The sequence below is a fragment of the Lepidochelys kempii genome, chromosome 6, assembly GCF_965140285.1.
Source record: "Lepidochelys kempii isolate rLepKem1 chromosome 6, rLepKem1.hap1, whole genome shotgun sequence".
NCBI lineage: Eukaryota > Metazoa > Chordata > Testudines > Cheloniidae > Lepidochelys > Lepidochelys kempii.
This window is the reverse complement of record NC_136385.1, coordinates 63,627,578-63,648,922: the sequence shown is the minus strand read 5'-3', so window position 1 is coordinate 63,648,922 and position 21,345 is coordinate 63,627,578. Positions and strand designations below refer to the sequence as shown.

Genomic DNA, 21,345 nt, shown 5'->3' with positions numbered 1-21,345 from the left:
GCTACAAATGCCAGTCTATCAAGATGGGGCTAGCTTATGATCCAAGAGCCTCATTCATGTGCAATAGGCTCTTGGATCATAAGCTAGCCCCATCTTGATAGACTGGCATTTGTAGCCAGGTTAACCATTGATAGGGTGTAAGAGGCATTCTTTCAATAGACTCCTGTTGCAGTGCCATTCTGATCAGGAACAAGTTGATAGCTGAAACAGTTTCTTGAAGTCCTTTCACTCTAGTTTTCACTGCAGTGAAGAAAGCACTGCAATGGCCTCAAGTGGAAGTAGACCCAGAAAACTACTGCTATACTTGCCACAGAGCCTAGAATTTGTACATAATCCTACATCCAGACCAGTGATAAGTAAAGCAGTGGCTGCGTTTGATATTGTTGCTTTTCCTCATCTGTCCTGCATCAGGTAGATGCTGCCTGCTACTTTACTGAATTAGTCTTCTAGGTACATGCGCTTCTGCAGTGGAACCAATGAAAAATTAGCTATATATCTCTAGGAACATGCCCACCTGGGAAAAGGCTTACTTTATCTGAATTTCAGTTTTGGCGCTCTCAAACAAAAATCTGCTGCTGCTAGGACAGCCATCACTTTTGAGAATGTTCTGGGTGCTATGCACACCAAATGAGGTATTGTTTCAGTATTGTGAATTAATGGATGTCAGAACTGGGATGTGTATCAATATTAGAGAGACCCAGTGAATACTCTCTCAAGTACACTGCCTGAATAAATCAATTTAAATAGCTCCATCTTGAAAGCCAGGACTGAACACAGAACTCTATTTTTGGAAGGCCGTGAAGCAGATGGTGTGTATTCCCTGTCCACTATGATCCTCTGGTAACTGGGATGATGGGTTATTTATAAGATGGTTGAGAGTATCCTGAACCCCTTGATGCTTAAAGAGCTCCAGATTGAACTAAGACTCTGCTGTAGGGTTTGGAAAACAATTCTATCTAGAAAGGATGCTATGTAGTCCAGAACTCAGCAATTCAAGGCTATGTTGACCCATGCAGTGAAGAAATGGAGGCATCCTCTTTTTGTTTGTGAATAAGATAGGTCTGCCTATAGGTAGGTGCTCTGGTCTCTCAAGGCCTTTCTTATCGGATTATTGTCTCAGCCAGGAAGGAGGATATCTAGGCTCTCTAAACTTGCCTTTAGATGACTGGAATAAAGAATGTCTTCTACGTCATCTAGCCTACATTATTCCTGAATTCCATTTGCCTGCAAAGGACTTATTCTTCAAAAAGGAGAACTTCAAAAATTACCGTAAATCCTTAAAAGGGGGTTATTACTGAAGGACGTGTCAATGTTACTTCAGTGAGGTATGGTTAATATGGTGTATTACAGGTTTGGTACCTTTGCAGCCTGACATCTCAAGAACACTGGGCCAAATTAATTCTCGTTTACATCCCTTAATATCACTTTGGCAGTATAAATACCCTTTAAAATGGATGCAAACATCATTTACACCTGCTTTACAACTATTTCACATTGCTAGACCAGTGTACATGAGAATCAGGTGCATTGTGTAGATTGGAGAAGAAAATGAAGGCAACACTGACTGAAGTCATGCAGTTTCCCAGCAGCAGGTGATGTGGAGGATTCTTGTATCACTGATGAGCCAAAACCACAGCCAAATGAATCACATGCTTGTACTGATGACTAAGATTAGATCAGGGTCAGGGTGGCTGCTGTTACATACCATGATTTATAGCTACTGAGGGCTAAGAATATGAAGCACATCAGGAAGGACAGGCCTCTTGTAGAGGGCATGTGGACTTACTATAATTCAGCAGGCAGAGGCAAAATGTGTTTTTTGGTGGTTTTTCTAGAAACCATCATTCATGAATGAACAAAAATAATCCAGGAGGACCAAGGGAAGAATATAATGATGCTCTGAGTTCTCCTTAGGAACAAATATTTTGAGTGTGTGTGCAGGTTTACAAATGTCTTAATTTTACTATAGCATGATACTGATTTTTGATGCTTTTTCATTCTTCCTTCTCTTGGCAACACCCAACTTCTCACATTCTTAGTGGCATTTTCTGAAAATGTCACCAGCATAAAATAAAAGTGCAGTGTTGGTACAAACTGGCCACAATGTTCTCGTTAGTTGTGAATATTGCCTACTAGGGACCATATTCAAGAAACAAAGCCATAATTTAGCTGTTGCACTTTGGAAGTCTCAGCAAGGCTGAGCATCTTCCAAAGCACTCATCATTTTCACAAGGAATTCAGTTCATATTTCTTTGTGCTTTTACTTTACACTACTCACTCTCTGCAGTCAGAAAACCCTGTTGTTTTCTTACATAGCCATCAAAGCTAGTATTGACAGGAGAGGTTGAGTTTTTATATGAGAAAATTATTCAACAGCACTTCTTTTTGATGTAGTCCTCTTCTCCCACCTACTACAGAGACATTACGAACCATACTGTTAATGGCTTAATCTACCAGAAAGCAAGATGACAATATATTTGTGAAGAGGGGCCTATGACAAATAAAATTGTCAATTAATTCTTAGTCATACTTCCCTTCTTCCCATATCCTATCTTGGACACAATAGGATGGTCAGTGAATGTAATAAGAAATACCCAGGGAAGAAGGGCTTATATTATTTTGCCACCTCAAGGAATTTAAGACCTAAGGAAGTATCCCAAGATGCAGTGAAATCAAGTTAGTATAGTAATGCCATATAACCTTGTGAGAGGAAAAATAAGTTGCTGCCTTGCACACTTTAAATATGAATGACTAAGCCCTTACTGCCCAGAAAGTGGAGACTCTTCTGGAGAAGTGGCATGACTGACTGAGCTGCTATTGAAATAAATTCTCTGGCCCATTGTGGCAGCTTTGCCCTTGTGAACACAACTGTGTGGCTCAAACTCTTGTGAAAGAGGTACATAACATTTCAGAACACATGTAAACATCCAACATGTCCTGGGAGAAAACCAGATTAACACAATGGGTGGAAAAACAATGAGCTAACTGATATGAAATTCTGTATTTACCATTGGGATGAAGTCAGGTGGAAGATCAAAAACTATCTTCTTGGGGGAGGAGGGAGAAACCTGAAGCAGAGGGGAGAAAAACTGAGTTCTCTCATTATTCATCTACTCATTTAGCAGAAGTGTTAGCAACTAAAAATACTACATTAGAAGACAGCAATTTCAAGGTGTTCTCAAACTCAAAGCATGGCCCTGTTCACACCTGTGAAACAAAGGACTAACCCTAGTGAAGACTAAAATGATGACTAAAAGGTCTTTGCAAGAATAAAAAAAAATTCCAACCAGAATCCCGCTCTCTTATGGTTGCATGATTGCAGAGATGGGAAAGCAAAGATTTTAAGGCTGGTCTTGAACACTTTTAGAAGAAAAGCCAAAACATTCAACAAGGGAAATTAAGGAGTCACCACTGAGGACAGCTAGTCTATTGCAAGATACCTTAAATTGCGGCAAATGCTTGTGAAAACTTGAAGGATGAGATTCCTCTCCCATGGAGTCAACTGCCTGGAGCTGATCCAACCTGTCAGAGTTGCTCATTCCCTGTAGGTACTGAAAACATGGTAATGAGGGAAGTATAAATAGAATAAAATAGAATGAAACCTAGAGGGATACAAAGCAGGACTTCTCCCAGGAGCTTAGTTAAGAACCTCCAAAAAGAAACTTCTAGTACTGCCCTGCTGCCTAGCTGTTGCATTGTGCCGAGCTGGTGACGGGCACCCTGCTAGCAACAGGGCCCTGGGTTGGGACTGAAAACAATCACAATTGGTTTTAATTTAAAACTCACTTCACTATATGGAATAACTGACATTAAGGGCCAGATTGTAATTTAAGTACTATCATTAATGATCTGGAGGATGGCGTGGATTGCACCCTCAGCAAGTTTGTAGATACGCTGGAGGGTAGGGATAGGATACAGAGGGACCGAGACAAATTAGAGGATTGGGCCAAAAGAAATCTGATTAGGTTCAACAAGGACAAGTGCAGAGTCCTGCACTTAGGATCACTGTTCCCTCTAAGCGGCGCGCACACAGATCCTAAACCCTGTGCACACGGCGAAACACCATGCGCACAAAAACTTGCACAGAAGCAAAACAATTTGCACACAAGAAATTTTTTGCACACACGGCCTGTCAAAAATTAGAGGGAACATTGCTTAGGATGGAAGAATCCCATGCACTGCTACAGACTAGGGACCGAATGGCTAGGCAGCAGTTCTGCAGAAAAGGACCTAGGGATTACATTGGATGAGAAGCTGGATATGAATCAGTGTGCCCTTGTTGCCAAGAAGGCCAAAAAGTAGGGGCATTGCCACCTGATTGAGGGACGTGATCATTCCCCTGTATTTATTTGACATTGGTGAGGCCTCATCTGGAGTACTGTGTCCAGTTTTGAGCCCCACACTACAAGAACGATGTGGAAAAATTGGAAAGTGTCCAGCGGAGGGCAACAAAAATGATTAGGGGGCTGGAGCACATGACTTATGAGGAGAGGCTGAGGGAACTGGGATTGTTTAGTCTGCAGAAGAGAAGAATGAGGGAGGATCTGATAGCTGCTTTCAACTACCTGAAGGGGGGTTCCAAAGAGGACGGATCTAGACTGTTCTCAGTGGTATCAGATGATAGAACAAGGAGTAATGGTCTCAAGTTGCAGTGGGGGAGGTTTAGTTTGGATGTTAGGAAAAAACTTTTTCACTAGGAGGGTGGTGAAGCACTGGAATGCGTTACCTAGGGAGGTGGTGGAATCTCCTTCCTTAGAGGTTTTCAAGGTCAGGCTTGACAAAGCCCTGGCTGGGATGATTTAGTTGGGGATTGGTCCTGGTTTGAGCAGGGGGTTGGACTAGATGACCTCCTGAGGTCCCTTCCAACCCTGATATTCTATGATTCTATAATTTCACTTTATTTGGTGTTCACATGACCATATTGCAGACGAAGCAATGAGTCGTCATGGTTGAAAAACCCAAAACAGAATTTTTATTCCAGAAATAAACCATGCTGGTGTTGTTTTGTTTTTTAGTGAGGGTGGGTAAGAGTTTTCCATTTTTTCTGGGATTTTTCTGAAGTATTTACACAAACATTACATACTGTGACAGGGTGCTGGGAAAAGGGTTGCTGTTGCAGCCCTCTGTCATGCCAGCTCCCATTTAGGGGGATAGATAACCTGGCCATAATTGGGGAGGCAGAGATAGCTGCCGCCTAATTAGCCTTGGGCTGTATAAAAGCCTCAGGAGAAGGAAGCTGGGGAAGAGCAGAAAGAAAGGGAAAAGGCAGGGAGTGGATGCAGGGAGGTAGCTCTTCCCTCCCTCCCGCCTGCAGATGGTGAAAGGCCAACTGTACATGGTGAAATGGTGGTGGGAACAAACCTGTGAATAATCTGCACCTGTGGTTACTAACCCCAGAGTCTCCGAGTGACTTCGTGGACCTAGCAGAGACAGGAGCCAACGGGGTCCTGCCGCAGTCTGCTGCACATACATATTTGAAACTTTTTTACACTGGAAATATGGTCTCTCTGCCTTTACTCAGGGAATATAAACTTTAATTATCCTGAAAAGTGATAGAAAAGAAAAGTGATAAGGAAAACAAAGTTCTTATTAAGCCTACTAAAAATCAATAAAGTTACAGAACCGTCTAGAAACCTTGAGAGGAAGGGGAATGGGTAGCCACCAGTAATGGGAGAGGATGATGTAGTTAGTTGGCAGAATCAATTGTCCTTAGATGCTAAAGAGAGGGAATGGGTGAAGCTGTGAACTGTGTACAGACTGGATTATCTGGAATCTAAACACTTCTGGAAGATTAATAGGGCATGACAATGGGGCTCCATCCAAAGCTGGATTCCTCATCTTACCTTTCAAAGTGGTGAATTCACTGATTTGTTCTTTCTTGTTATACCTAGTAAAAGTGAAAGTTGCTGCTGACTACTCCAAACTGGAGTGAACACATTACCTAACATCAGCATACAAATATATCTGATTCAAGGTCCTAAAGATGAAGGACAGGGTAAGCAACAAGAAAAGAAGGGAGCGAAGTAAAGAAAACAGATAATTTTTAAAAAATAAAATGTAAAAATTGTCAAGAGGGAAGCAAGATAGCAAAAATGTGCTCATCTCAAAAAGTGCAGAAAACTGGGTTCTTTGGATTCTTAATGACTATATGTGCCATTGAATGAAACTTTGTTTATTGAAGTGCAAGAGCAAAAATTTTATAAATTTGACGATCCCGTAAGTAAGATGTTTGATACCATTGTTGTTGCTGGAATGCATTCATGATTCATAGATTCATAGACATTTAGGTCAGAAGGGACCATTATGATCATCTAGTCTGACCTCCTGCACAATGCAGGCCACAGAATTTCACCCACCACTCCTAAAAAAGACCTCACACCTATATCTGTGCTATTGAAGTCCTCAAATTGTAGTTTGAAGACCTCAAGGAGCAGAGAATCCTCCAGCAAGTGACCCGTGCCCCATGCTACAGAGGAAGGCGAAAAACCTCCAGGGCCTTCCAATCTGCCCTGGAGGAAAATTCCTTCCCGACCCCAAATATGGCGATCAGCTAAACCCTGAGCATATGGGCAAGATTCATCAGCCAGATACTACAGAAAATTCTTTCCCGGGTAACTTGGATCTTACCCCATCTAAAAACCCATCACAGGCCATTGGGCCTATTTACCATGAATATTTAATTACCAAAACCATGTTATCCCATCATACCATCTCCTCCATAAACTTATCGAGTTTAATCTTAAAGCAAGATAGATCTTTTGCCCCCACTACTTCCCTCGGAAGGCTATTCCAAAACTTCACTCCTCTGATGGTTAGAAACCTTCGTCTAATTTCTAATCTAAATTTCCTAGTGGCCAGTTTATATCCATTTGTTCTTGTGTCCACATTGGTATTGAGTTTAAATAATTCCTCTCCCTCTCTGGTATTTATCCCTCTGATATATTTATAGAGAGCAATCATATCTCCCCTCAACCTTCTTTTAGTTAGGCTAAACAAGCCAAGCTCCTTGAGTCTCCTTTCATAAGACAAGTTTTCCATTCCTCGGATCATCCTAGTAGCCCTTCTCTGTACCTGTTCCAGTTTGAATTCATCCTTCTTAAACATGGGAGACCAGAACTGCACACAGTATTCCAGGTGAGGTCTCACCAGTGCCTTATATAACGGTACTAAAACCTCCTTATCCCTACTGGAAATACCTCTCCTGATGCATCCCAAGACGACATTAGCTTTTTTCACAGCCATATCACATTGGCAGCTCATAGTCAACCTATGATCAACCAATACTCCAAGGTCCTTTTCCTCCTCCGTTACTTCTAGTTGATGCGTCCCTAGCTTATAACTAAAATTCTTGTTATTAATCCCTAAATGCATGACCTTACACTTCTCACTATTAAATTTCATCCTATTCCTATTACTCCAGTTTACAAGGTCATCCAGATCCTCCTGTAGGGTATCCCTGTCCTTCTCTAAATTAGCAATACCTCCCAGCTTTGTATCATCTGCAAACTTTATTAGCACACTCCCACTTTTTGTGCCCAGGTCAGTAATAAAAAGATTAAATAAGATTGGTCCCAAAACTGATCCTTGAGGAACTCCACTGGTAACCTCCCTCCAACTTGACAGTTCACCTTTCAGTAGGACCCGTTGTAGTCTCCCCTTTAACCAATTCCCTATCCACCTTTCAATTTTCCTATTGATGCCCATCTTATCCAATTTAACTAATAATTCCCCATGTGGCACAGTATCAAACGCCTTACTAAAATCTAAATAAATTAGATCCACTGCGTTTCCTTTATCTAAAAAATCTGTTACTCTCTCAAAGAAGGAAATCAGGTTGGTTTGGCACGATCTACCTTTTGTAAAACCATGTTGTATTTTGTCCCATTTACCATTGACTTCAATGTCCTTAACTACCTTCTCCTTCAAAATTTTTTCCAAGACCTTGCATACTACAGATGTCAAACTAACAGGCCTATAATTACTTGGATCACTTTTTTTCCCTTTCTTAAAAATAGGAACTATGTTAGCAATTCTCCAATCATATGGTACAACCCCTGAATTTACAGATTCATTAAAAATTCTTGCTAATGGGCTTGCAATTTCTTGTGCCAATTCTTTTAATATTCTTGGATGAAGATTATCTGGGCCCCCCGATTTAGCCCCATTAAGCTGTTTGAGTTTCGCTTCTACCTCAGATATGGTGATGTCTACCTCCATATCCTCATTCCCATTTATCATGCTACCATTATCCCTAAGATCCTCTTTAGTCTTATTAAAGACTGAGGCAAAGTATTTGTTTAGATATTGGGCCATGCCTAGATTATCCTTGACCTCCACTCCATCCTCAGTTTTTAGCGGTCCCACTTCTTCTTTCTTTGTTTTCTTCCTATTTATATGACTATAGAACCTTTTACTATTGGTTTTAATTCCCTTTGCAAGGTCCAACTCTACTTGACTTTTAGCCTGTCTCACTTTATCCCTACATATTCTGACCTCAATAAGGTAGCTTTCCTTACTGATCCCTCCCTTCTTCCACTCCCTATATGCTTTCTGCTTTTTCTTAATTACCTCTCTAAGATGCTTGCTCATCCAGCTTGGTCTACAACTCCTGCCTATGAATTTTTTCCCCTTTCTTGGGATGCAGGCTTCCGATAGCTTCTGCAGCTTTAATTTAAAATAATCCCAGGCCTCCTCTACCTTTAAACCCATAAATTCTTCAGTCCAATCCACTTCCCTAACTAATTTCCTTAATTTTTGAAAGTCAGCCCTTTTGAAATCAAAAACCCTAGTTGCAGTTTTATTTTTGTTAATCCTTCCATTCAGTTTGAACTGAATTAGCTCATGATCACTTGAGCCAAGATTATCCCCTACAACCATTTCCTCTATGAGATCCTCATTACTCGCCAAGACCAGATCTAAAATGGCATCCCCTCTAGTCGGTTCAGCAACTACTTGTTGAAGGAATCCATCAGCTATCGCATCTAGGAAAATCTGAGCCCTATTATTATTACTAGCACTCATCCTCCAGTCTATATCTGGGAAGTTAAAGTCTCCCATGATCACACAGTTTCCATTAGTATTTACTTTATTAAAAACATTAAAAAGGGCTCTATCCATATCCAAATTAGATCCCGGTGGTCTATAACACACCCCAAGCACTATCCTAGGGGAGGCTCTAATAGTTTTCTTCCCCAATTTAATTATTGCCCAGACAGACTCAGTCATATCCATTTCATCGCTTCTTATTTCTTTACATTCTATCTCATCATTGATATACAGTGCTACTCCACCACCTTTACCTTTATTTCGGTCTTTCCTAAACAGCACATACCCTTCAATACCTGTAGCCCAGTCATGACTACTATTCCACCAGGTCTCTGTTATACCTATAATATCTGGTTTCACTTCCTGCACCAGTAACTCTAGTTCCTCCATTTTGTTACCTAGGCTCCTTGCATTAGTGTACAAACATCTTAATTTTTGCTGTTTGGCCTCACTCACATTCTGTACCCTATTAGGCACGGTTATTTTACTACCAGTATAACCTATTAGACTTGTATCTACACTGCCCTTCCTCCTACCTACAGCTGTATCCACTCTTACTTCATTTTCTTTCCACTCTATGCTAAATTCTGGCGTGGAGATTACCTGGACATCTCCCAACCTTCTCCCCCAAATTCCTAGTTTAAAGCTCTCTTAATCAGTTGTGCCAGCCTCCATCCTAGAAGTCTATTTCCTTCCCTACTCAGATGAAGTCCATCCCGAGAGAACTGTCCTCTATCCATGAATGCCTCCCAATGGCCATACATCCCAAAGCCCTCCTTATAGCACCACTGCCTAAGCCATCTATTGATAGTCATAATCTTGTCACACCTTTGTTGCCCTTCTCTAAGAACAGGCAAAATCCCACTAAAGATCACCTGAGCCTCAATTTCCTTAAGCGTCCTCCCCAGCCTAACATAGTCTCCCTTAATACTTTCCAGTGAGAATCTAGCCGTATCATTTGTTCCCACATGAAGGATAATTAGGGGATTCTTTCCCGCTCCCTTTAGAATCCTTTTTAACCTCAGGTCTACATCCCGTATCTTAGCACCTGGAAGACAGCACACCCTCCTATTTTCTGGATCAGCTCTGGTTACAGGCCTATCTATTCTTCTCAATAAAGAGTCCCCAATCACATAGACCTGCCTTTTCCTAGTGACAGTGCTATTCTCCAGTCTATCCCCTGTTCCCTCTGGCTGCAAGTTTTTTCCATTCCCATTCTCCCTTGTAATCCTTTTTAACCCATCCTGTATCCTCCTGGGGCTCATATTTGGTGTAATCTCCATTAACTCTTCCCCTTTTCCTATAGGACTAACCGCTCTTCTCTTCTTCCTTGCCCTGTCACCTTCAGTGACTACCTGCTGAGCCCCTTCTTCATTTTCCAACTCTGCAAACCTATTCTGAAGCTCTATTTCTCCTTCACTAGCCCGTCTTTTCCTCTGCCTAGTTCTTTTAGTCACATGCTTCCACTGACCACTTTCCTCACCCAGTCTCCCCTCAAAATTCCCTAGTCCTGCTTCCATCTGCAAGTCTGAGCTTTTCCCTTCAGATACCTCATGTCTTTGCTCCATAATCTGCTCAAACCCCTTCCTAAACTCTACCAGACTTTCCACCTGCATCTCCAAACCTCTGATCTTTTCCTCCATCAGCTCTATCAGACGGCATTTCATGCAGACAAAACTCTTACCAGGTGCCCCCTCCAGGATCATGTACATACCACAGCTTCCACATCCAGTCATCTTCATTGTGTCATCTGCTACATGGGTCACTCCCACTGCCACCTCTGAATCTGTCATAGCCTTCCCACCTAAATCCTGTTAATCTGGGAAACACAAACCACACCAAAACACCACCACCCACAGCAAAACCAAACCCCACACAAGCACCACAAGACAAACTCCCCTTTCAAACTCCCACTCAAACTCCCCTGTTTACAGCTCTGTTTGCTAGCTCCTGTGCTGCTGCAGCTGTCTGTGCTGCTGCCTGACTGGCTGCTACCTTTATAGGACCCCTAGTCAGTGATAATTTAAAACCCTGTCCCTAGTCATCTTGCAGTTCTTCAACATCTACTTTGTGTCTCTGACATATAAAAATGGCAAAAAATGAAATACTGATGGTGCCATTAGAAAAAATGAAAGGGAAAGATTTGAACTTGAAAAGAAAAGTTGCAATTTTCTTTACTGGTAACAGCATAAAACTCTGTGCTATAAAATTAGCAGTTTAAGGAAATGATTTAAGCATTTGCCCTTGATATGCTCTTTGAGATAGTAGATGGCAAATTAGAATCTATGAGATGCTGCAGATGAAGAAACAGAGGAAAAACCCAACATTAACCAATCATCTTGAATTAAATGTCAAACAAAAGAAATTACTTAATAAAGGCTACAAGCAGTCTCATAGGGAAAAATGCATTCCTACTTAATGGTATTGCTTCTTTATATGAAAAGGATATTGCATCTAAATTGGTCAAAATGCCATCCAAGAATATAGAGATTATTATAAGGAGATCTTGTGATTTGCTCAGCCAGTGAAAGTGATATGGAACACTTAAAAGAACTGCTTAGGTATTATCGTTAACTTTTAAGATATGGATATTCAGAACACAATTTAAACCTCATGAACTAAGAAGTAATACTTAACACAGGCTTAAAGCACACACTGAAACAGTTCAAAAATTCTTCTGCACCACAATGAAGTTTCTGGTTGGCTGACTGAAAAAAAGAGGATTGATACCTCAGTTTGCCAATGTTTTCTGGTGAAACCCTTAGAAATGTCTCCACATCTGCAACCAACTACTATAAATATGTTGACATTTGCATTGAGCCCAAAGAGGGCTTTGTTCAAAACACAGTTTGCATTTTACATAAGGGATTCTACAGAGACACACTAAAACCTTATCAGAGCAACCAAAGGAGCTTTTTGGGGGACTTGACTGATTACAGGCTGATCACCCTACTCCTGCAGTCTCAGTGAAAATCCAGCTTCATTAACAACCAAGAACTAGACTAACACAGGGACAAAACTTAGGGATAACTTAGGGAAGCAATGGAGCTTTTGATGACTGATTCTAAATACATATGTGGAGCAGGGCTGGCCTTACCGTGAGGTGAACTGAGGAGGCTGCCTCAGGTGCCAGACTGTGGGGGGAGGGGGGGAGGTGACACTAGGACCCAGAGTGTAGAAAATTGTCTGCTGGTGGTGCGTATGTATTCTCTCTGATCTAGATGCACAGAGATGGTGGAGTGCTGTGCTGGAGGAGGGAGGGCACAACAGACATAACAGGCAGGCAGGAGAAAAGGTGAGAAGGAATAACAGAAAGCAGCAGGAGCTGCAGGGAGAGAGAGGAGGAGGAGCCTCTTGTGTACCTCTCTAGCACCCCCAGGAGCCTGGACTCATTAACACCAGCTTCTCAGGGAGCTTCCTGTTTCCTGTTGCTTCCCTGAACCCACTTGAGGAGAACAGGCAGTCAACTGAAGTAGTAGGAGCCAGTTAGGCCCTTAAGACGCTGATATCTTCCCTCACTCAGGCCCTGCTATCAGCCTGTTTGTCTGTCCCCTTCAACTGAGTGTTGAGAGCCACTATAGCTGGCACAGTACAGCAGTCATGAGTGAAAGAAGAAAACACCCCTCTGGGGCAGCATTCAGAAAAAGAAAGAAAAGCTTCCTTTGCTTTCTGTCTAAGCAGGAAGGAGCTCTCCTGAGATACATAGACACAAATGTTCACAGTGAGCCTTCCAGCCCCAGTGAGGATGTGAGGGGTGAGGAGATGCCTGATATTCCAGTTAGTCAGAGTGCAGGTGACCTGGCAGCTACTGCAGCATCAATATCTCCATCTCAAATGCATGTAACCATGCACATTCCTGAAGAAAAGTGTAGATCAGAGAAGAGTGTGGTGGAGGAGCAAGAAACAGCTGCTGCTGAGTTTAGTTCCTTAAGTCTAGATGTCTAGACTGTGGACCCACTTGAGCAGTATCCTGAGGGACTTCCTCGTACTGCACAGGCCACAGCAAGTGAAAAACTTCATGTTCCCCAAAGACAATGAAAATACAAGTGTCCATCCAACACATTACTGGCATGAAATCCCCAATGGTGACAAAGTGGAGAGGCCATGGCTTATGTACTCAAAAACCCAGAATGCTGCGTACTGTTTTTGTTGCAAACTCTTCCAGTCTAATGTTCCAGCCACACTGGGTTCTACAGGAACAAAGGACTGGAAAAATCTGGCTAGAAATCTGGCATGCCATGAGAAGGCAGCAAATCACCAGAGAGCATTCCATAGGTGGAAAGAGCTTGAGGTGAGACCAAGGTTAAAGGGCACCATAGACTATCAGAATCAAGAGAAGATTGCGTCAGAGTCTCTATACTGGCAAAACGTTCTGAAAAGGCTCATTGCCATTGTGAGAATGCTTGCTACCCAAAACCTAGCACTGCGTGGCACTTCAAATCAGCTGTATGTGACAAACAATGGAAACTTCCTTAAAATTGTGGAGCTGATGGCTGAGTTTGATGCTGTACTCTAGGAGCATCTAAGAAGAGTCACCACCCAAGAAATGTACACACACCACTACCTTGGAAAAACAATTCAAAATGAGATCATACAGTTACTGGCAACAAAAGTCAAACAGAAGATTGTGGCAGATCTGAAGTCAGCAAGATATTCCTCTGTTAGTCTGGACTGCACACCTGACATCAGCCATACGGAACAAATTACTTGAATGGTGCATTTTGTAACAACAGAACCTAGTGAAAATGTCCCTGCAATGGTGACTGTCAGAGAGCATTTTCTAGAATTTATTGACATTGATGATACTACAGGACCTGGTATGACAAATGTGCTTCTTGAAAAGCTGGAAGATATGAGAATTGCGATAGCTGACATGAGAGGTCAGGGCTATGATAATGGTGGCAACATGAGAGGAAAGAGAGGAGTGCAGACACAGATCCGAGAGTTAAACCCTGGAGTTTTTTTTTTGTTTTTGTCCCATGCAGTTCTCATTCATTGAACTTAGTGGTCAGTGATGCAGCATCAGCCTCTAGTTAGGCTGCTGAATTTTTTAATGTAATTCAAAGCATCTATGTATTTTTCTCTGCATCAACTCATCGATGGCAAATTTTGAAGCAACATCTGGGAACATCCTCTCTGACACTGAAACAACTGAGTGCCACACGATGGGAAAGTCATAGGCTTTATCGCCTCCACTCGAAACACCAAATTGAGAAGATAGATGATGCCATAGTTGCCATTATGGAGGATAATGCTATGACAGGAACTGTTCGGTGGAGAACAGTGGCAGAGGGAAATGGAATCACCAGAAACATACATAACTTCAAATTTCTGTGTGGCTTAGTGTTGTGGCATGACATACTGTTTGAAATGTTGTAAGCAAGAGTTGCCAAGGTGTTGACGACCTTGACATAGCTGGAGCAATGGAACAGCTGGACAAAGCAAAGTCATACCTACAGTCTTACCGGTGTGACAAAGTTCCTCCTCTGCCTTGGTGGGTCCTGCGCTTATTGGAGGATTTGCTCGTCTCAGAGGTTCACAGCAGAACCTCAGTTTGGCCACTTTTGTGGCTCAAATCTGCCGTTCACTCCGTTAGCCTCATCACTGGCCAGCATGAGAAAAGGAAGAACAATCCCCGCAGTCTCACCACAGGACCTTCCTCCTGATGTCTGATAATGCGTGTACTTCTCAGTTTTCCAGTAGTATGCCTTCTCACTCTCAGCTTCTTGCCCCTCTTGCTCCCAGCTCCTTGCACACACACCATAAACTGAAGTGAGCTCCTTTTTAAACCCAGGTGCCCTCATTAGCCTGCTTGTCTTAATTGATTCTACCAGCTTCTTGATTGGCTGCAGGTGTTCTCATCAGCCTGTCTGCCTTAATTGTTTCCAGAAAGTTCCTGATTGTTCTGTTACCTTACCCAGGGAAAAGGGACCTACTTAACCTGGGGCTAATATATCTGCCTTCTATCACTCTCCTGTAGCCATCTGGCCCGACCATGTCACACCGGTCAGATGAGGGATTTCAAAACGTTCTGAAGAGTCCACAGAAGTTGGCAGAGGAACTTCACACTGAAGCTATTTTCCCATCCATTCAAGAATACAAGAGTCAGACATTTTGATTACAAAGCACGGGATAATCCCATAAGAGACCCCAAACAACAATTCAAAGTTGAATTCTTTAGCCAGGTGCTAGATTGTGCAATACAGTCAGTTGAATGTTTCATGCAGCTCAAGGAACACAGCAGTATATTTGGAATGTTGGATAATATTCCAAAACTCCTCACTGAAGAAGACCTACACCAGCAATGCAGGGCACTAGAGACAGTGCTGACACATGATGACATGCGTGATATTGATGCGAGTGATTTAGGAGAGAAACTGAAAGCCCTTTCAAGATACATTTCAGCAGGATCAACTCCAAAGGCTGTTCTGGAATATATGTGCACAAATAAGATGACGGCCCTCTTTCCAAATGCTTTTGTTGCTCTGCACGTACTTCTAACACTTCCTGTAACAGTTGCCAGTGGAGAACGCAGTTTCTCCAAGCTGAAGTTAATAAAAACACATCTTAGCTCCACAATGACATAGGAGAGGCTGGTCGGCCTTGCAACCATCTCAGTAGAGCATGAGCTGGCCCACACTGTGGACCTTCAGGAAGCAGTTCAAATCTTTGCAACCAAGAAGGCACGGAAAGCACCACTTCGATTATTCAAACAGATAAAACTGCCAGTGTTTACTATGCAGACAAGAAAAGTTACATTTGCTGTTCATGCGTTTGAAAGTTAAGTGTTACTTAAAATTTTTGAACAAGGCATTTTAAGTTGTTAGTTCTCCTTTATTGGGGTAGGTAGCAGAGCAGTACCATGAGAGGAGTAGAATAGGAAGAAGGGCCAAAACTTTGAAAGGTCTCAATTCTGCCAAGCGAGGAGGCATGGGGGTGTCATTTGAGCCCCCTGCCTCAGGTGCCAAAATGTTGTGGGCTAGCCTTGATGTGGGTCTATAGTTAGTGCTGCATTAGAGGCAAATTTTCAGAAAATGTGGGAGAAACTGCAAAAACTGAGAAACTTAATTTTTAAAATATGTATTTTGATTTTTAAAATATGTCTGACCACATGCTATACATGCATATACAATTTATAGAATTTTTCAAAATAAGCTTGAGAGGTTATAAATTTTTCCTTACCCACCTAACCAACCAAGGCTATCAAGATCCCTACCCCATAATCCTAACATACCTTTCATAACCCATCACTTCTGAGTCTGCACAAATATTAATCCAGCATAGTTGCTACTATAATTTCTGAAGCTTGGTTTTTGATTGGGAGGGTCACATGATCTTTTGCTAAACAGCAGATTCAGTAAAGATTTACTGAGGCTGTGGTACATAGGATAAAAATACACTTTTAATGGGTATAATAAGATAGACTGGAGTTTGTAGTTCATAAAGAAATCTATTGCCCCATACCCTTGGGGAAACAGTTTTCTGTGTTAAATCACAACTCCCGTCAACATGTTGTTGTATAATTATGTGGATTGTGAGTTGCTTTCTTCTAAGTCTTCTCTTTTTTACACTACAATCCCTGTATGTGTGTTTATAATTCTCCATAATCTAAAGTGAACTTCAGAAATAGGAATATGAAATGATACATATGTTAAACACTTGCAGATTAAAATAAACAGATTCTTACAAATCAATTGCATGTTACAGATTAGAATTTATAGTTAACCCCATTACCTGGGTGAGTCAAGAGCTCTCACATCAGCTCCAGCGAAATTTGCATGCATGTTGCATGATTAGAAATCCAGGCTCCAAAAGGAAAAAATAATGAAAATAGTAGACACACCAAGAAACATGAGTATTCCCTAAGGAAGAGGAAAGAACCATATACTCGATTATATTTGGTAGCTATCCGTTTCTTGAAAATTTAGCAGGATTCAAAAGATGACTGGACATTTATATGGATAACAAGAATAACCTGAATTTTTACAGTAAGGAATAATAAAAAAAAAACCCCAAGAGCTTTGTATGGGAAATAAAAGATCAAGCTTTTAATCCAACCTTTAAATATTGGGGATTAAGAAGAAGATTTCCCTGTGGGCAAATTATTCCCAAACTGTCTATTGCTGGGTTTTCTTGAATCTTCCTCTGAAGCAGCTTGTACTGGCTACTGCTGGAAGTACAATACTGGAATAATTGAACCAGTGGTCTGATCTGGCACAGCAATTCCTATGTTTTAGGAGGTGCTCAGTGATTTAGCCTGTCTTGAAAATACACTTGAGTTTCTGATAAGAAATGACAATTAAACATGGGCTAAATTAAGTTTACAGAGATGGTCCTTGTTTGGTGGGGACTTATTCCAACCAACTTCATATGGAAAATCCTCAGTCTCACCATGTGCTTTGCATTTCCCTCTAGCTTCCTTGTATAACCCCTTATCTCATGAAGACTGTCCAATAGTGTGGATTCTGTTTCAGAGTTGGCACACTGTGCTCCTTCCCTTTGCCATATATTGCTTTAACTACTTCAGTTTCACTGGGAGTCTCTTTATAGTATAATGAATATTGTTTAGACCTCTGATTGGCCTCCTGTGTGTGTGTGTGTGTGTGTGTGTGTGTGTATACATTCCTGCTTCACAGTCTTTTGAAAAGGCACAAACTCTGAGTATAGGGCCCACAGTTTCCCTCTCCTGGCTTGTGCATTCCTCCTCCTGTCCTGGGTATTCCTATTTAATATCCTTCCAGGCTGTATTTTAATGAGACCATTCTGTAAGTGACAATTTATTTTGGAAAGCAAATGCAAGAAACAAAATCAAGCAAAGATGAAGGTTTCACTGAATCTTTTTTTAAGAGCAATGAACTGCTTAGTGAATTCCACCACATGCTGCCACCAAAATTCTATTATAGTCAAGGCGTGCAGTTCATAAAATTGTCAAAAATATTAAATGGAGACCGCTCCCTGGGTGACTACAGGTTAATCTAAATTGCTGACAGAAAAGAAATGAGATTGCAGATGTCAGACAATTCATTTTTCTTGCTATCATTTTAGCAAGCAGAATAATCTCTAAGGTCATGATCAATTAGACGAGAAGGAATGTTACTGTTTGTCATTTGCTACAAGTCTATTAATATGTTGGTATCACGTACATGAAAAAGAGAATTTTGTGATCTGAACAACACTAGCTGAACGCAAATGGAGAACTCTCCAGCTGAAAGTAATCATGATCATTACTGGTCTTGCAACTAGTTCATTTCCTTAGCTTCCAATTTACAGTCTTGAAGGTCTGATATAAAATCCATATAAATGGAGTTCACCTGAATCAATTAAATCAGCATGGAATAATCTGCAAGAATTGAATAATAATCCCAAAAGGTTGGCATTAAAACTTTCTTTCTAGTCAATTTAGAGTTGTTTTCAAATATCAGGCAGCAAGTATCCAAGATAAAGCAAAACAAGTTGGCTTGAAAGTGTTTTAAATTCATCAGTATTATATTGGGGCAAAGAGCTGCCCCAGCCCAGGCTATAAATATGCACACATCCTTTGGGTGAAAGTACTCTATTAGTTTAATCCTGTTATTCAGTGGCAGGGTTATCTGTACTACTCAGGGAATGAATAGAGAATTTCAAAGGTTTAACATTCTCAGACTCATGATCAATATTGCAGTAGATAACAGACAAGTGCTTTCATATGTGTAATATGTTTCAATGTTGGCAAATAGGAGCTACAGCAATGGTTCAATACAGGAGCCGCAAAATTATACAAGACCTTGCATAATCTATTGCTGGCCCCACTCTGTAATTTGTGTAACAATACATGTAGGAATGTACAACACTATTTGTCATTCGTCATTTTCAACAGCGTAATCTTGCATGCGATCCTACCTTCACCAGCGGAAGGGAACTATCAATCAGATTATACATCCGAACACTAGGAGATAGCAAGGCATTGTACTTACTTTTGGTGTTGGGCAGGACGCAGTGGAGAGACGAGAGGTGGCCTGGGCACGAGGAGATTCTGAAGGGGTAGTGCTAAGGGAGGCTGTGTCTCGTGGGAGCACCTGAACACCACGAGAAATGATGGAGTCTGGAATCTGAACAGGACGAGAGATGCAGTTAACAGTCCAAAATATATTGTACTTAAAAATGACTCAGAATCTTACATCTGAATCCAAAACTGCTTACAATACCCCATCTCTCTCTGCCCAGCCTTCTTCAGAATTCTGTTCTGGTAGCAAGAATGCCACCTTTGGTAATTCCAAAACAATCCATCAGCAAATATAAGGTCAGATTCTAACCGCAGATGCACAGAACATACCACAATTTGTCTTGAAAAATTCACGACTGCATTCAGATACACCACAATATAAACAACCGATCAACCAATTCAAAGTGGGAGGGGACTAAAAGGGTCAGGGGATTGGCAACAACATATGGAACTTTTTGCCTCTAAGACTAAGGTTCAAATCAACACAAGCCAATAATGACCAAAAGATTACCACCACACAATAGTTCTTTCATGGCCTGTCTAAAAGGAGTTAGACTCCCAATCCAGTTCCTAGTGGACTGGTGTCCAAATCATAAGACCAATACCACACATAGCATTAATTGATCCCTCTGACAATCTAAGAACAGAGGTCAAGAACTGAATACATTTTCCTTTTTATTCCATGTAGTGAAGTTATTATTCTAAAAAAAAATTAAGTGAATTTGGTGCTGATGAAGGGTGCTGAGTTTATAGCTCTGGAACCTGAAGTCTTATATTTATCCAGAGAGAAGACAGAGCAAGGGCAGCAGCACAACCACCGTTATCTTTACCAACCCACTGCTGTGCCTTGGTCTTTTGTTTTCCATATGTCATTTGTTTTCAAATGTCTGGCCTGCCATTTTTTAACTGCAATTTAAGGGCCAGATCCTTAGCTGGTGTAAATCCGTGTACCTCCTTTGAAATAAATGGAACTATGCTCATTTATACCAGTTTACGAGCAAACCTAACTATTTAATTGTGTATGCTGGGTTATGAAAGTAAATCTAGCCCTTAGTTTTCTTTCTAGCTCTTTTGCTCAGTTTTCTGTCCAATCCCAAGGAAAAGAGGAAACACGGTGGATTTAAGGAACGGATTTTCTTGCTTCTAAAATATTAAGTTTTAGAAAGCTTCTATCTTCCTATCACTGTAATACTTATATACAACCAACCAGAGAGACAAAATTGTCTATTATAATTGGACTGCCAGTTCAAATTATTCATTCACTTTTTCATGTTTTTATAATCTTGTAAGACCTAAAACATGACTTTTGAGTTCCAGAAGCCAGAGAAGTGAGTTCTAAGGGCTGTGAGGGCTGGTTCTACAATATATTTATTTTCCCTATACTGTGTAATGTTTTCCATACAGCTGTCTTCAAAGTCACACTCCATTATTTTAATCTCCTCCTTTTTCTGAGACAGCCTGGCTATTTGGCCAAGTTGTCCTTATTTAGTGGTATTTACTCCCCAATCACAACTGACTGTATGGTTTAGAGTTGATCATGAAATACCAGCTCCAATACATTAGAGCTTTAGAATAATATTTTTTTGCATTTCTCTCCTCAATGAGAGTTTCACAGTCTAATAGATCAATACAGTATCCTGTTTTCAATTTCCAATGACTAGCCAAAGGCCAACATGAAACATGTTTCGGTAGTGGGCACAAGTGAGAACAAGGGGCAAAGCCAGAAATCAGGTGCTGTGAAAGAGGTGGGCTTGGCAGGGTGCTGCAATCTGGATCCTACTCAGGCATCTTTTTAATGAGTTTCTGGCTACTAGGGGCTGCAGGGTAACCAACTAATACACGCTTCACAGCATTTCTTGTCATAAAGGGCATCTGAATTTGGAGGAGAAGTGGAAGCAGAGCAGGGATAGGCCAGGGGAAGAAGCAGGTAGACTGGGGACAAGTTGCCTGGCCAGGGTATTCTTACTGTCCTGGTGATTTTTGCACCTGAAATGGAATATAAGGGCCACTGAAATGGGGGCAAAATTTGGGTAGCCTTGATGCCTGTGCTAGCCTGAACAATGGACCTTAATAGGGGAGGCATAAGCTGCCTCCCTGCTTAGTCCCTGTGCTGGCACATACCCCACAGCAGGAATGAATTTAGCCCTGGGTGTCTGATAACTATGAAGCTTCCCTTCCCACTCCCACCCTCCACTGCTGGAAAATAGAAGGATCTCTCTTTTCCTCAGGCTCACCATGTTCTTGACAATCTTCTTGACTATCACAAGGGTAGGGAGTTCTTCATGAATGTGTTCCTCCTCACCTTTGCTACCTTCTGC

General features: G+C 41.4%; 1 protein-coding gene across 21 annotated transcripts in view; it reads right to left on the bottom strand.

Moving 5' to 3' along the window:
- The window catches only part of GPHN (gephyrin), a 590,148-nt gene that overhangs the window by 166,486 nt on the left and 402,317 nt on the right, over positions 1 to 21,345 (bottom strand). For all 21 annotated transcript variants that reach the window (XM_073348373.2, XM_073348352.2, XM_073348355.2 and 18 more), the window contains one exon: positions 18,999 to 19,133. In XM_073348373.2, the coding sequence (XP_073204474.1) occupies positions 18,999 to 19,133 (135 nt within the window). The remainder of the gene's footprint in view (positions 1 to 18,998; positions 19,134 to 21,345) is intronic.